Source organism: Bos indicus, chromosome 7, assembly GCF_029378745.1.
Source record: "Bos indicus isolate NIAB-ARS_2022 breed Sahiwal x Tharparkar chromosome 7, NIAB-ARS_B.indTharparkar_mat_pri_1.0, whole genome shotgun sequence".
Classification (NCBI taxonomy): Eukaryota; Metazoa; Chordata; class Mammalia; order Artiodactyla; family Bovidae; genus Bos; species Bos indicus.
In genome coordinates, this window is record NC_091766.1 from 61,297,929 (window position 1) to 61,311,116 (window position 13,188).

Consider the following 13,188-nt stretch of genomic DNA (forward strand, 5'->3'; position numbering starts at 1 on the left):
GGGGTGGATGCACCGAGAGCCCTGGCCTTTCTGGGAGGGCTGGGTGGGGTGGTGTGGGGGGCTGTCCTGAGCCCTGTCTGCTGGAGGGAGCAGAGAGGGGGTGTGGGGGGCAGAGAGGCACATGGTGGCCACAGGATGGGGAAGGAGTACACACACTGGCAGGGGAGGAAGAGAGAGACGGGGAGGCCCAGTGGGAGAGAGCCTGGGCTTTTCAGGGGGAGAAAAACCACACAACTGAGGGAGACAGCAATGGAGTCAGAAGAAGAGGGGCATGGGCCATGCCACCACAGGAACCCCTAGACAGAGGCAGGGGCTGGTGGCTCCTCTGCCACCGGCAGGCCCTGGGCTGCCTCGCAGAAGCTCAACAAGGGCCTCCACGGCTTTGGCCAGACCAAGCCCCCCAGCAGCCACAACTGGCACAAACCAAGCCCTGAGCTGAGTTCCAGAGCCAGGGTGGGGAGAAGCGAGAAGCCACGGGCTGGATGTGGGATGGGGTTCAAATCAACCTTTGCTTCCAAGGGAGTTCCCAGGTCTACTGTCAGGCTGCTGGCCTGGGCCATGGAGTTGGAGGTGTCAACAGAAACACGCCAACAACACGCACACACAACACACATATTGTCACACGAGGCACACGTACCAAGCACGCCCTGAGCCCCCTCTCCCCGCCCCGGGTTCCCATTGCAGCCTGCAGGAGAGAGGCAGGAGCGAGGGTTCGAGGCCCAGGATTTACCGGCGTTTGGGAGACGGCAGACACTCACCATTAACTGAACGCTGGAACTGGACTTTCTTTTCTGGAAAAACAAGGAGAAGAGATGGGACAGGAAAAGACACAGCATGAAAACGGCAGGGAGCAGAGGAACGAACAACAGGGGAGGGTTGGAAGGAGGATGGGCCTCGGGGTCATTCTCTGTGGTCCCTTGCCAGCCAGTGTCGGGACAAGGTCAGGGCCACCAGCAGCAGCTGACCCGGCAGGGACAGTCCTTTCCAGCCTGGAGTTCTGGGGCCTTACGCACAGCTGCCTGGGTCTCAACAACCCAACCACCAAGCTCCAGGCCAAGCCTCTTCTGGACCAGGACTCCCCTTACGCCAAACTGGGATGTGGAAACAAATCCTGGGTCTCAGATACTAGTTGCCTAAGGCCTCCAGAATCCAAAGCTCTTGAGGGATAAAAGGTCTGGAGACCTTTTGTCTCAGCTCAGGTCTGGAGATGAGGCTCAGTGTCTCCTCCTAGGCTCCCCCTGTGTCTCTGATGAAAGGACCCCACTCCTGACTTGCTTGAGTGTCACAGTCACTCAGGAAGCTTGTCCAAAATACACATAACCGGGCCCCCTCTCAGGAGTTTGATAACTAGGTCTGCATCAGAGCCTGGGCATATTTATTTTAAATGATGTTCCCAGGTGATTCCAAAGCAGAGACAGGGGTGGGAACCAGTCCCCTAAGTGACCTCAAAAATCCTGAGGGTCCTCCCTTCAGCCTATTCTAACTTTGCAGGGATTTGTCATGTGACCTGTGGGAATCAAGGGAAAGAAAGAGGAACATGTTAAGTTATCTTCTCCCTCTTTCAGTTCTAAGCTTGGAGTCTTAAAGACTCACACTCATAGAGGTTGCAGGGCAAGACTGACACTTGCATCGCACAGGTGGGAAACTGGGGCTCAAGGTGGCTCAGATAGCTACTAGCAATGAAGAGGCTGGAATCCCCGATGCAGGCCCTCTGCCCTGTCTAGGTCTTCAGGTACCCACAGCCTGATGGCTCCTCATGGCTCATCCTGGAAGCACTTACATCTGAGAGGCCAGGAGGCTGCTCCCTGAGCTGCTCTGTGTGGGGATCAGTGGGGAGACTTGAGATGCTCTCTGGGTAGGCCTTTGCCGGGGGAGGCACTGGGTATTCTCTGAGGGTCCTCGGGTCTAATTCTGGGCTTTCTGATCCAAGATCCAGGAGCCTGAGACCCTTTCCTCTCCACCCAGGGCCTCTGCAGAGGTGGCCAGGGTGGCTCACTGGGCTTTCCCAGTGTTGGTGCTCACAGCCCTGCCTCTGCCCCAGCTGGCCCGGGCGGTGTGACTTCCGCAGCCAGCAGCCAGTCCTTCCTGCCCTCCCCTCTCATCTCCTCCCCTCTCCTTTCCTCCTAGTGTCGGCTTCACTCCTGGCTGGAGCCAGGCCAGGCACAGTGCGTGTTGGACGGGACAGGCCCACACAGCTCGGCTGTCAGCAGAAACCGGAGAGTAGCGTAGGGGCCAGGAGGTTCCAGGCGGGACACGAGGGGGGAACACAGAGCAGAGACTGCATCAGATTCGGACATACAGTTACAGGATGGGACATGGAGGGGTGGGGTCATGACGCACAATGGGACACCAACAGGGGCAGTGAGTGGGGTTGAGGGGTGGAGCGGCAGCCCCTCTTCATGGGAGTAGTGGCCTAGTAGTGGCTGGGACGGGGGGCATTGCTTCTTGGTAATGGAAAGACTCGATTTTCCTGAATCACAAAGATGATGATGATACTAGTAATAAGCCCTCACCAACCAGCATGTTAGTTTCATTTCAAAGGCGGGCTGTCATCAGAAGTAGAGTCACATCTCTTAGAACCACATGGAGAAGATGGTTCTAAGGTTGGCAAGGATGGTAGAAACGGACGATGGTCAAAATTAGCCTTGAAAAGCCCTTAAAAGCCTATAAAGTACTGTATTGTGTTATATCTTGAACCGAGTTTTTCCTCCAGCGTTGGAACCAATCAGTGCTTCTTCAACTAAGCTCTGGGTGAAATCAGTGGTTTGTCTCTAAGGGACTAAGTTGGAAGAGGAATGTGCGTTTCCCACTTTGGCTGGGCACGTGTTGGTTACCAGAGAGCATCATGGTGTGACTCCACCAGGCCTGCCCCGGTGGGAGACCCTCACCAGCTCCCCGAAAACAGCTCTTCTCCTTTTGCACAGATGACGGAACTGATGACCCAGAGCCCCAAGGGAGGGAACAGTGGGGCCCAGGCTCAAAAACCCTGGCTTCTTGACTTGAGGTCCGGTTTCAGTCAGAGTAAAAACATGAATGGATCTCCCAGAACAACATCTTGTAAGCCAGATCCTGGGCCAAGCCCCTTGGGTCACTCTCATCTTCCTGCTAGACATTCCCCCTCCTTCACTCCAAGCAAGGGGAGGAGGCTGAGCTGCCGAGAAAGGTTCGGGCCAGGAACAACCTTTGTGTGTCTCTTCTTCCACGCCCAGGCCACCCTGAAGAGTCACCCAGAGTCTGTCCTGCACTACAGGGAGCAGAGGCGCGCTCTTCAGCAGTGCCCGCTGGAAGGTCCTGCAGTGGCCAGCCAGAGCCCTGCCATGCTATAGGATGTCCTTGCCCTCAGACAGCCTCCGCCTCCTGGCCACGACCGGAGAAAGCCAGACTAGAGCTCCATTCCATGACCTGGCCTGAGGGAGGCCCTGACCAAGACTTTGCCAGAGTCATACCCGAGTACCAAGCAGACCTCGGCAGCCCTGTCTGGGCCCCTCCTCCCCCTCCTCCTACGTGGGCCTCAGCCCACCATCACGTGTGGCCTCTGCCTTATATCCCCCAAATAGGATTTTTCCCATGGCACCCCACACCCCGAGTGTCTATACACGAGGGCCAGATTGAGCCCCAGCTGCACCATGCCTGCCCCCCACCTACACTGCACAGCCCCCCATCACCCTTTCAAATTGGGAGGGGAGGAGGTGACTTGTGGGTAACCCCAGCAAGTAAGCCAAAACTCAATCCTGGATTCCATTACAGCTTCTGGGACGGATGCGTGTCAACTTTGTAAATTAGGCTGGCTTTAGATCTGTGGTTTCCAAATATTTTTTTGAGCAAACTTCAGAAAAAATCTTACCCAAAAGTCCAACACATGGAGCAGAAAAGATAATACCATTGACTAGCCTCTCATGAGTGGGTCTCACACGCCAGGACTGTGCTAAGTCGTCAAAACACAGTATCTTAGTACATCCTCACAAACAGCTCTGGGAGGTGGGAGACCCTTTCTACCCGTTGCTTGAACAAAGAAAGACAGACTCAAGAGATTCAAATAATGGGCCATAAGCTCACCCAGGCTCTCTCAACCACTGTGATGGCTGGTCCATGGAGCTGTTCTGGCTGAAGTAGGTGAGAAAGGCCCAGCCCTCTCTGCTCAGTCTCCCACTTTTCAGTCCCTCCCCAGCTGCTGCCAGAGGTGCCTCCCAAGAAGCTTCGGGCTCCAAGGAGTTCCATTTGAAAATCATGGGCTTTGACTGATAACCAAATAATTACATATTCCTCAAGCACCCAAGATGAGAAGAGAAAATTATTTTTTGTTTGTTTTTAAAGCTGAAATCTTGGAAATCATGGAGTTCACATCGCCCAGCTTCCCCACTGTACTTTTGGGGAGACTAAAGCCTTCAGAGGGCTAAGAGCAGAGAGAAGGCCCATATCCTGGCTTCAGGCAAACAGCCTAGTCCCCTCCATGCAACCCCTGGCAGATCAAAGCCAGGGGCCTGAGACTCTACATGCCACTATGAACCAAGCCATGAAGCCACCAGACCACCTGGGTGGCTGTGTTTGGACAGCATCCCACACCTTCCAGTGTTCTGGGCATAGACCAGCCCTGGGGCCCTTGGCCAGGCAGGGCTCTGAGCCGAGAAAAAGGCAGGGTCTCAAGAGAGGAGAACCCACAAGGCGAGCCAGTGGCAGGGGAGGAGGGAGCTGCAGAGAGCAGGGAAACAGGCCCCAGAGAGCAGAGGGAGAAGAGAAAGGAGGGAGGGATGGGTCAGCGGGGTGTGGAGGGAAGCAGCTCGGGCATCAGGGGTGGGGACGGGCATCAGGGGTGGGGATGGGGCAGGCCTGGGTTGGGGGTGGGGTGGGGTGGGGGGATAGGAGGAGGGGATTCTTGGCACTGAACCGGCAGGCCTTGATGGGGGTGGGTACTTCTGGATGTCAAAGCCGAGAGGACTGGCTGTCCATCCCCTGCAGGCTTTGTAGGTTGGACTGGGGCATGCATTGGGTCAGGGGCCCATTCCAGCCAGCCCATACTTGGGAAGGAGGAGGTCACCCCTCATGACATCTCTGTCCCTTCTTTGTGTCCTCTCACTCACCAGTCCTCCAGATTCACAGAAATCTCCTTTAATTTACCCTTATGCCCGCCCCAACCTCAAGCCACCTGCCTCTCCCACCCTCTTTCAACCCTCCCTTCCCCCACCTGCCCCCATCCATGCTGGTGGAAGGGTGGGCACCGAAGCCCAGGTCTCTGGGTCTGGGGACCCCAGGCTGCATGGGTGAGCGCATCTGCCCAGAACCCCGTTGGCAAGCCTGGCTCTCACCCCAGCCCTGCAAGCCGGGCCCTGCAAGCCAGAGGCAGGCCCTGCTGAGCTGGCTGGGGCTTACCTTCACACCATCGTTCTTCTTGTTTCCTCCACTCTTCCCGCCTGCAGAGGAGAAAAAGTAGAGGGTTATCAACACCAGGCAGGGCACCAGGGCCCACAGCGCGAGGAAGAGCAACATCCACGGGCCGCGGAGGACACGGAGCCGCAGCAGCTATGTGAGGAGACCTCCTCCTCTTGCTCTTCTTCCTTGCGGGGTGGCCCAGGGACTGCCGGTGGCCCACCGCAGTCTGGGGTGGGCCTGGGCTCCCCCCGGTTCTCAGCAGTGTCAGGCGTGACCCTCTGGCTCCATGGGTTGAGGAGGTGCCCACTGTGCCCCAGACCGTGGGAGCGCTTTCAGTCTGGGGATTCCCTCCAGATCCCGGTCACCACTCGTGCTGGCGGTGGCCAACCCGGAGGCCCGGCTCCCCAGCCCAGGGCTGGACGCTCCCTCCCACCCCGGCCAGCTCTAATTTTAGCCCCATGCTGCTACGGAGGTCATGTGTCAGCCCTGCCTACTCACTCTGGACAGCTGCGAGCTGAATTTTGCTGGTGATAAGAAGCAGGTGCCCCCCCGCCCGAGTCCCTGCTCCTCTGGCGCCCACCCCAGCCAGAGCACCCATTCCCTGAAGAGTCCTCCCCATCCTCAAACTCTAGAGCTCTGGGCTGGGGCTGGCCATCTCCCTGGTGGTCAGGAAAAGCAGAGCAACAACTCCCAAGAAGGCCTCACCTGGCATTTCCCATTTCCTTCCTTCTCACCTTCTGGCCAGAGCCCTTGGAGAGGGCACCAGTCAGGACAAGGCATGAACACCCAGCCCTGCGCAGCCTGACTTCTGGCAGCTTCAGATCTCAAATAAACGGCTTTAAGTTAAATGAGACATAGCACTTGGCACGTATGCAATAGATGCTCAGTAAACAGTAGCCATGCTAAATCCTTCACCGGATGAGAGCAAGCTGGGGAGGAGAGGCGGTACTGAACATGATGCCCCAGAGGTTTGGAAGGATGGAACTCACAGCTGGTGCAGCCCGCCAGTCATCCTCACATTCCCACCGATGACCCCTCTCATGCTCTTGTGCATTTTTCCCCTCTTGCCAAGTTTCCACCTTGCAAAGCAAGTGGGGGGCGGGGTACCTCTGGATCCCAAAGCCGAGAGGAATAGCTGTTCCATCCTCCATGTACTCTGTGGGCTGGACCAGGATACACAGCAAGCAAGGGGAGGACTTGCCCCTGAAGCCTCCAAGGGGGCCCCCTCTCACTCCAGCCCACTATGACAGGACTGTGGGTCTCCAGAGGCCACATATTCTAATTTTCAGGAGATTTTCTATGAAATGAAAATGCTGGAAACTCTTGCTCACCACCCCCCCACCAAAAAAAAGTTTTAAAACACCACTGGCCCCCCAAGCACATGGAGAGAGAGGCAATAACTTATGTACTCCATTTTGTGAGCTCTGGACTAGAGTGCCTGAGGGGCCCTTCAGTTGTTAAAAAAAGACTCTGACTGCCTGGGTGGCTCATCTTTCAGTTTAAGGAACTGCAGGATCCCTGTCTGGGAAGCGCGTGGGAAGGCAGCTCTGTGTGGTGGGGAAAGCCCAAATCTGAAGTTCCAGGGCCTTCCCGGGCCTGGGTCTTATTCTGCCAGCTGGTTAAATGGGCAGGTGGGCCCTCTCAGAGAAGCCAGGCCTGCAGCTCCCCAGATCCGAGCCCTCACGGTGGGGCTGGCCACCTGTCCACAGCAGCCCTCCCCGGCTGGTCCCGGCACCAGCCCCAGCCAGAGGGCCCCTCGGGTGAGCTTTGCTATATCTGCTCAGCTGCCCCGTCAGCCATCCTGGGCTCCTCAGGGAGACGCCTCTGGCGGGCACTGGCCACGGCACTCTCCAGCATGCCAAGGGGAGCTTCTTGCTAAGCCCTGATGCTAATCCCTTCCCCTTCTCTCTTCAGGGCCACATGCCGCAGGTCACTGGGCCTTCCCTGCCTTAACCAGCCTGGCTTTGACCAAGGCCAAAGGCTCCTACCCTGGACTCCTTGGTGACTCAGCCTAGTAAGGGCACGTGCTCTGAACTGGTGACACCTGCCCTGAAAGTTCCCTTTAGCAGCATGACCTGGGGTGTGTCAGAGTTGACCTCCCTGAGCCTCTGCTTCCTCATTCAGAAAACAGGGGTGGCAATCGCCTTATCACAGAGGCCACATGAGTGAAAGCCCACGCTTTCACTCTCGGTACTGCTTGGGAACTGCTTGGTAACTGTGGGGAACAGGAATGCCACTCTCCCTGGGCCGGGCTCAGTCCCTCCCACATCTGGACCCTGACATATGGGGAGCCTCCCCACAGCTGGCCCAGCCTGAGAACCCAGCACCGCTGTGAGGTAGGGGAGGTGAGGGTTAACGTCTAACCCTTCCTTGTGGGCCCTTGGCTTGATAACCTTTGACCTTTACCACTTCTGCAGGTGGTATCAGGTGAGCTAAGCCCTAATCACTGAATCCTCTACAGCCCCCATCTCCACAGGCCTTCTGGTCTGAGTGCACTCAGATACCCCATTGGACAATGCCCCCACCTCCTGCAGGATGTATGTGAAGATGAATCCGAGGTCCTACCACCTACCAGAGAAGTTCCTGGTGGCCAGCATAGTGGTGAGGATGGCTCCCTGCAACAGAAAAGAGAAGGCGGTTTGGGGGAGAGGAGGCCATAGGTGAGGGGAGAGGAGACAGAGATGGGAGGGGTGGGGAAGGAGAGGAAGGGGCTCCATTCAGACACAAAAACCTTCTGAAGCTCCTTGCCCTCCATTTCTCCCACCCCACAGCCTCGAGACTATCCCCGCCTCCCGGGAGAAGGGTGAGGCAGAGGTGATCTAGGCCTTAGCTGGCACTGCTCAGGAGATAGGGCCATCCAAGGAGCAGATATTAATAGATCCCACCGGCCTGGCCAGAGCTGGTGGATGTGCTCGGGGACACCTGTCAGTGGGGGTTCCTAAAGGCCAAGGAAGTTTCCTGCTGGGGCAAGGACACCAGACTCTGCACCCCTCAGCTCTCTCTGTCTGCATCTTCTGCCTGGACACAAAGCTCCTCACTCTAGTACTGGCTCATCCCCCTTTCTGTAGTTCCTGGGCTCAGAACCTTGGAGGATTAATGGGGAAAAACCCTCCTCTATCAATAAGGGGACTGGAGACCAATGGCCAGTTCAGATTCTCTGAGTCCAGCGGTCCATGATTTTAAGACTCCCTGATTCTGACATTTTGAGACTACATCTATGACAGCTCCCACTGGGGGTTGGGGGTGAGACTCAGTTCCCCTGGCATCATGCTCACCACCACCCCCTTGGCCCATGTCCCTGTCCTGAGCCACCACACCAGGCCTGGGGGAAGCTGGTGAGGAAGTTCTGAAGGAGCCAGGGCCTCAGCATCTGTCACTCAGCAGCTGATGGCTTCTCTGTTCCAACCAGCTGGGGGCCCCTCGGTCATCCTTCCTACCTGCTCACAGGACCCCCGGCAAGGTCTAGGACAGGACCTGTCACAGCCCTGAGAACACACAGACCTGCTGAGAGGCCAGCAGCTCAGGGCTCACCTAGGGCGCACTGTGACTTCCTCAGGGCACAGCCCCTGCCAAGTCCCTTGGCCGTTCCTTTCCAGTGGTTGGCAGCTGGGGTCTCTCACCCCTACCATGGTCGCATATCATTCCTGGAAACCTCTCCCTGCCCCACTGAAACACTTGCTGTCCCCCTAAGGGGTCAAGCTCATGCTTCCAGACTTCTGCACAGGCTATTCTCTGTGTCTAGAACACCTGCCCCATCACACTTTACACTGTTAATACCTGCTTATCCTTCGGGATCTCAGATCAAATGCCACTTGCCCAGAAAGGCTTCTGGGATCCTTCCCTAGTCCATGCAGATCTGTTCCCCTCTCTGGCCCCTCTGTGGACCCCCCAGCTTCAGGGCAGCACTCACCACTGCCCCGTACTGTCCTGGTCACTTGACTGTCCTTGCCAGCGCTCACTGCCCAGCCCAGACAGCCGGTGGTCAATAACACTCGTTGACTCAGTGAAGGAGAGAACTAGTGAGCGGGTCTCTTGGCCTCTGTGCAGACCCAGGCCAACCTATTCCCTTGTCTGTGGGGCATGGAGGATGAGGACCTGCTGTTACCTTCAGTTTTCTCCTGGCGTTGAACTTCTTCAGGCAGTCCACGGTCTCCTGTCTGTGCATGCAGGAGGCCACGGTGGACCGGTGCTGGAGAAAGGAGGGGAGAGGTCTGTGAGTGGGAGGCAGGCCCACCCGAGGTCCCCCCACTCCAAGAATATCCTGTGGATGGGGTGGGTATCTTGTGAAGAACAGTTCTCTGTTCTAAGGGATGGTATAAACATCCTGGTACGAGACATTTGAAGCCAGTAGCTCCCCCCACCAGTCATGGTGCCAACTCAGAATGCCTCCCACTGCCACTCTCCACCTGAGAACCACAGCAAGGTCAGTCTCTTGAACTAAGCCCCCTCAGGCCCAGCATGGGCCTGAGGGGCAGCAGGCAGGTCCAGGACACTGTGAGGGTCTTGATCCTGAGGTCTGGAGGGATCCTCAGGAGAGGCTTTGCTGAGGAAGGCTCACCGAGATCCAGGGGTGCTTGAGGGCCTCAGCGGCCGTGATGCGTTTGGATGGGTTGATGGTCAGCATCTTATTGATCAGATCCTTGGCTTCTGGGGTAACGGTGTCCCATTCTGGTGACGGGAACTGGAAGGGGCAGAGGGGCCAAGTTTGCCCAGCCTACCCCAGGCCACCCCTGCGATCCCCCAGCCCCTGACTGGCAGGGGAGCAGGCAGGGGTCCTACTGCCCGTCCATTCGGGCATCCACAACCAGGAGTTGGGGCAAGGTCCCCTGGCCCCAGGACAAATCAGGGCGATGGCAAGGGGAAAGGAGGCCTCCCTCTGCTCTTCTGAGGCCGTGCCTTATCTGGAGAGCAGCAGGCCAGTGGTGACAGCCCAGACTTCAGAATCGGAAGGTTGGGTTCAAGTCCCAGCTCTGCCTCCTGGACAAGTCACCTTGGACATGTGACCCCTCAAGCTATCCCTAGAGATGTTGTAAGGATTAAATATGATATAAAATGCACGGCACATGGCTCAATAGGTTATCAGCTGTGCAGAAAAGCAGTACACTTGGTAGGCAGAAGCATGGACACTAAAGCCAGACTGCCTGGCTTCACTAAAGCCAGCTCTACCATTTCTTAGCTGTGTGTTCTGGCCAGTTATTTAACTTCTCTGTGCCTCAGCTTCCCTATCTGTAAAAAAGCAGTAATAACAGTACCTATGTCATGACTGGTATGAAGATTATAATAATAGAAAGCATTTAGAAGACTGCTATGTGTGTTAGCTATTATTACTGTCTATCTATATACATACAATATATAATTGTGTGTGTACAACTATGGAGAGATAATCTGGCTTCTGGGGCCTGCCCCCTCTATATCCCACTCTACTTTTGTGCTGATTCTGCCTCCTGGGGCCCCATGAACTAAATCCCCATCACTTAGATGCTCCAGTCACTAGCATGGCCAGTTCATCGTCTGGCCCCAGTCAGCCCTCAGGCTCCACCTGCTGGTCACCCCTACCCCATAGCTAGAGAGTGGCAGGAGGGCATGAGGGAGGCGTCCTTGGGTCTCTGGCCTCACTGGGCCATGACTCCCACTGGATGGGACCCAGGGGCTGGCAAGGAGGCTGGAGACAGGAGCACCACTCACATCATAGGCGCCAGCTTTGATCTGCTGGTACAGGCGATGCTGGTCCTCATCCCAGAACGGGGGGTACCCCACCAGCAGGATGTACAGGATGACCCCTGGGGATAGGACCAGGAGAAGCTTGAGCCCCAGGAATAGGAGGGACAGAGGGCACGTGGAGGAGAGCGATGCGAAAGGAGAGAGAGTGCACCAGAGGGCAGGCAGCCAGGGGAACGGAGGGGCCTTCAGATGGACTCACCGCAGGCCCACAGGTCCACGGGCTTCCCATACGGGTCCTTCCGCAGCACTTCTGGGGAGAGGTATCCAGGTGTCCCTGCGAACCCTGCTCCCCAGACACACAGACAGGCAGACACATACACAGAGGTTGATGTGTAAGCAAGATCCTGCTGGAAGAGGGATAAGGCTGCCCTGGAGACGGGGAAAACACCCCCTGCCCCCAGAGCCAGCCAAGGGCTGGAAGCCCTGACCTGGTAAGACAGCAACACCTCTAGACCAGGGTGGACAAGGGCAGAGTACGTGGTCACCACCTGCCTTGAGAGCCTCATGGCACTGATCCATCCCAGGGTCCTTCCCACAGGGCCCTGCCTCAGAGTCACAGATTTCTGGCAGAACCCTTCCAGAAGCCTCCACCAATCAAGTGCTGGTGGTCCTCGAGATGAAAGGTCCTGGCCTGTCAGCACCAGATTGAGCTGAACCCTCACCCACTCCCCGCTCCATCCAGGATCTGGTCCTGGGGTGGCAGGAGGCCTATCCCTAACACTGGCTTTGTCCTAAGTCCTTTAGGTAGGTCCCTTTTCCTTTGGGGCCTCAGTTTCCTCATCTGTGAAACAAGGGATTAGGGATTTGTATCCTAAACACCTCCCAGCACTGTTGGGAGAACTACTTAAAAAAATGGACACCCAAAATGTTTTGGTAAGTTATTGTGAGAATAGTTCCTATTAAGGAGTATGTATGGGAGAAAGCAATGGCACCCCACTCCAGTACTCTTGCCTGGAAAATCCCATGGATGGAGGAGCCTGGTAGGCTGCAGTCCATGAGGTCACTAAGAGTCGGACACGACTGAGCGACTTCACTTTCACTTTTCACTTTCATGCATTGGAGAAGGAAATGGCAACCCACTCCAGTGTTCTTGCCTGGAGAATCCCAGGAATGGGGGACCCTGGCAGGCTGCCGTCTATGGGGTCGAACAGAGTCGGACACGACTGAAGCGACTTAGCAGCAGCAGCAGCATGCTAAGCAAGACTGAGAACTTTCCATGCCTGATCTCATTTAATCTTCACACAGTCCCAAGGAACATACTTTTATTATCCCCATTTTACAGACAAGGAAATGAAGTCTCAGAGAAATGACTCACTCAAAGTCATATGCCTTGTAAATAGCACAGTCAGGATATGAACCCAGAGCTCAAGCTCCTAACCACTGATCAACATTGCTCACTAAAAAGTATTCCCAGATAGCCGAAAGGACTCAATTACGCCAAAATCTCAAGAGCATGACTCCACCCCTTTTAATTTCCTTTGACCTATTCTTAGTTTCTTAGCCCCCATTCCTCATCTTTAAAATCAAGATGATAATCTAGCACCCAGGCTGCTGGGGAACTCACGGAAGCCCCCAGCCGACAGTATTGGATGCGCATGTGAAGAAGTCAGGTACTGTTTTAATGACAACCAAGTCCCAGGCCTGGACCCCAGGGAGCTAGGATGGGCGACAACCACTGATGCAAAGAGTCTGGGTAAGGAGCCCTCTGCTCCCTGAGCCCTGGCTGGGGCAACATCCATCTCCAACCGGCCCCCACTCAGGCAGAGGGTTCCTAGAGGCCAATGTGTCAACTCAAGGCTGGCTGCCAACACCCCTGCCACCCCCTGCCCCCACTCACCAAACCATGCCTGCTGCTCGCCCTCTACCTCTATGGCCAGGCCAAAGTCCGCCAGCTTCACCGCAGCGCCCTTGAGCTTGGAGGCCAGCAACAGGTTCTCCGGCTTCCCAGGACCAGAGAGAAGAGGAAACGTGGGAGAGGAAGAAGTCAGGGGACAGTGAGCATATTCAGAATCTCACCTCTAGAGATCTGGGTTTTCAGGAGGAGCAGCTGAGCGATCCAGAGGCTCCCTGTCCCTGCCTCCCTCCAGCCCCAACCACAGG

The 13,188-nt window shown here is 56.2% G+C and overlaps 1 protein-coding gene across 3 annotated transcripts in view; it reads right to left on the bottom strand.

The window, feature by feature from the left end:
• Positions 1–13,188, bottom strand: part of CAMK2A (calcium/calmodulin dependent protein kinase II alpha) — a 65,939-nt gene that overhangs the window by 18,159 nt on the left and 34,592 nt on the right. For 2 of the 3 annotated variants that reach the window (XM_070793850.1, XM_070793851.1), the window contains exons 7-13: positions 12,926–13,028; positions 11,288–11,371; positions 11,053–11,147; positions 9,926–10,048; positions 9,473–9,556; positions 7,940–7,982; positions 5,368–5,408 (exon numbers count right to left, since the gene is read on the bottom strand). In XM_070793850.1, coding sequence (XP_070649951.1) covers positions 5,368–5,408; positions 7,940–7,982; positions 9,473–9,556; positions 9,926–10,048; positions 11,053–11,147; positions 11,288–11,371; positions 12,926–13,028 — 573 coding nt within the window. Of the gene's footprint in view, positions 1–758; positions 792–5,367; positions 5,409–7,939; positions 7,983–9,472; positions 9,557–9,925; positions 10,049–11,052; positions 11,148–11,287; positions 11,372–12,925; positions 13,029–13,188 lie in introns of all 3 variants that reach the window. The other variant, XM_019965237.2, reaches the window with a different exon arrangement.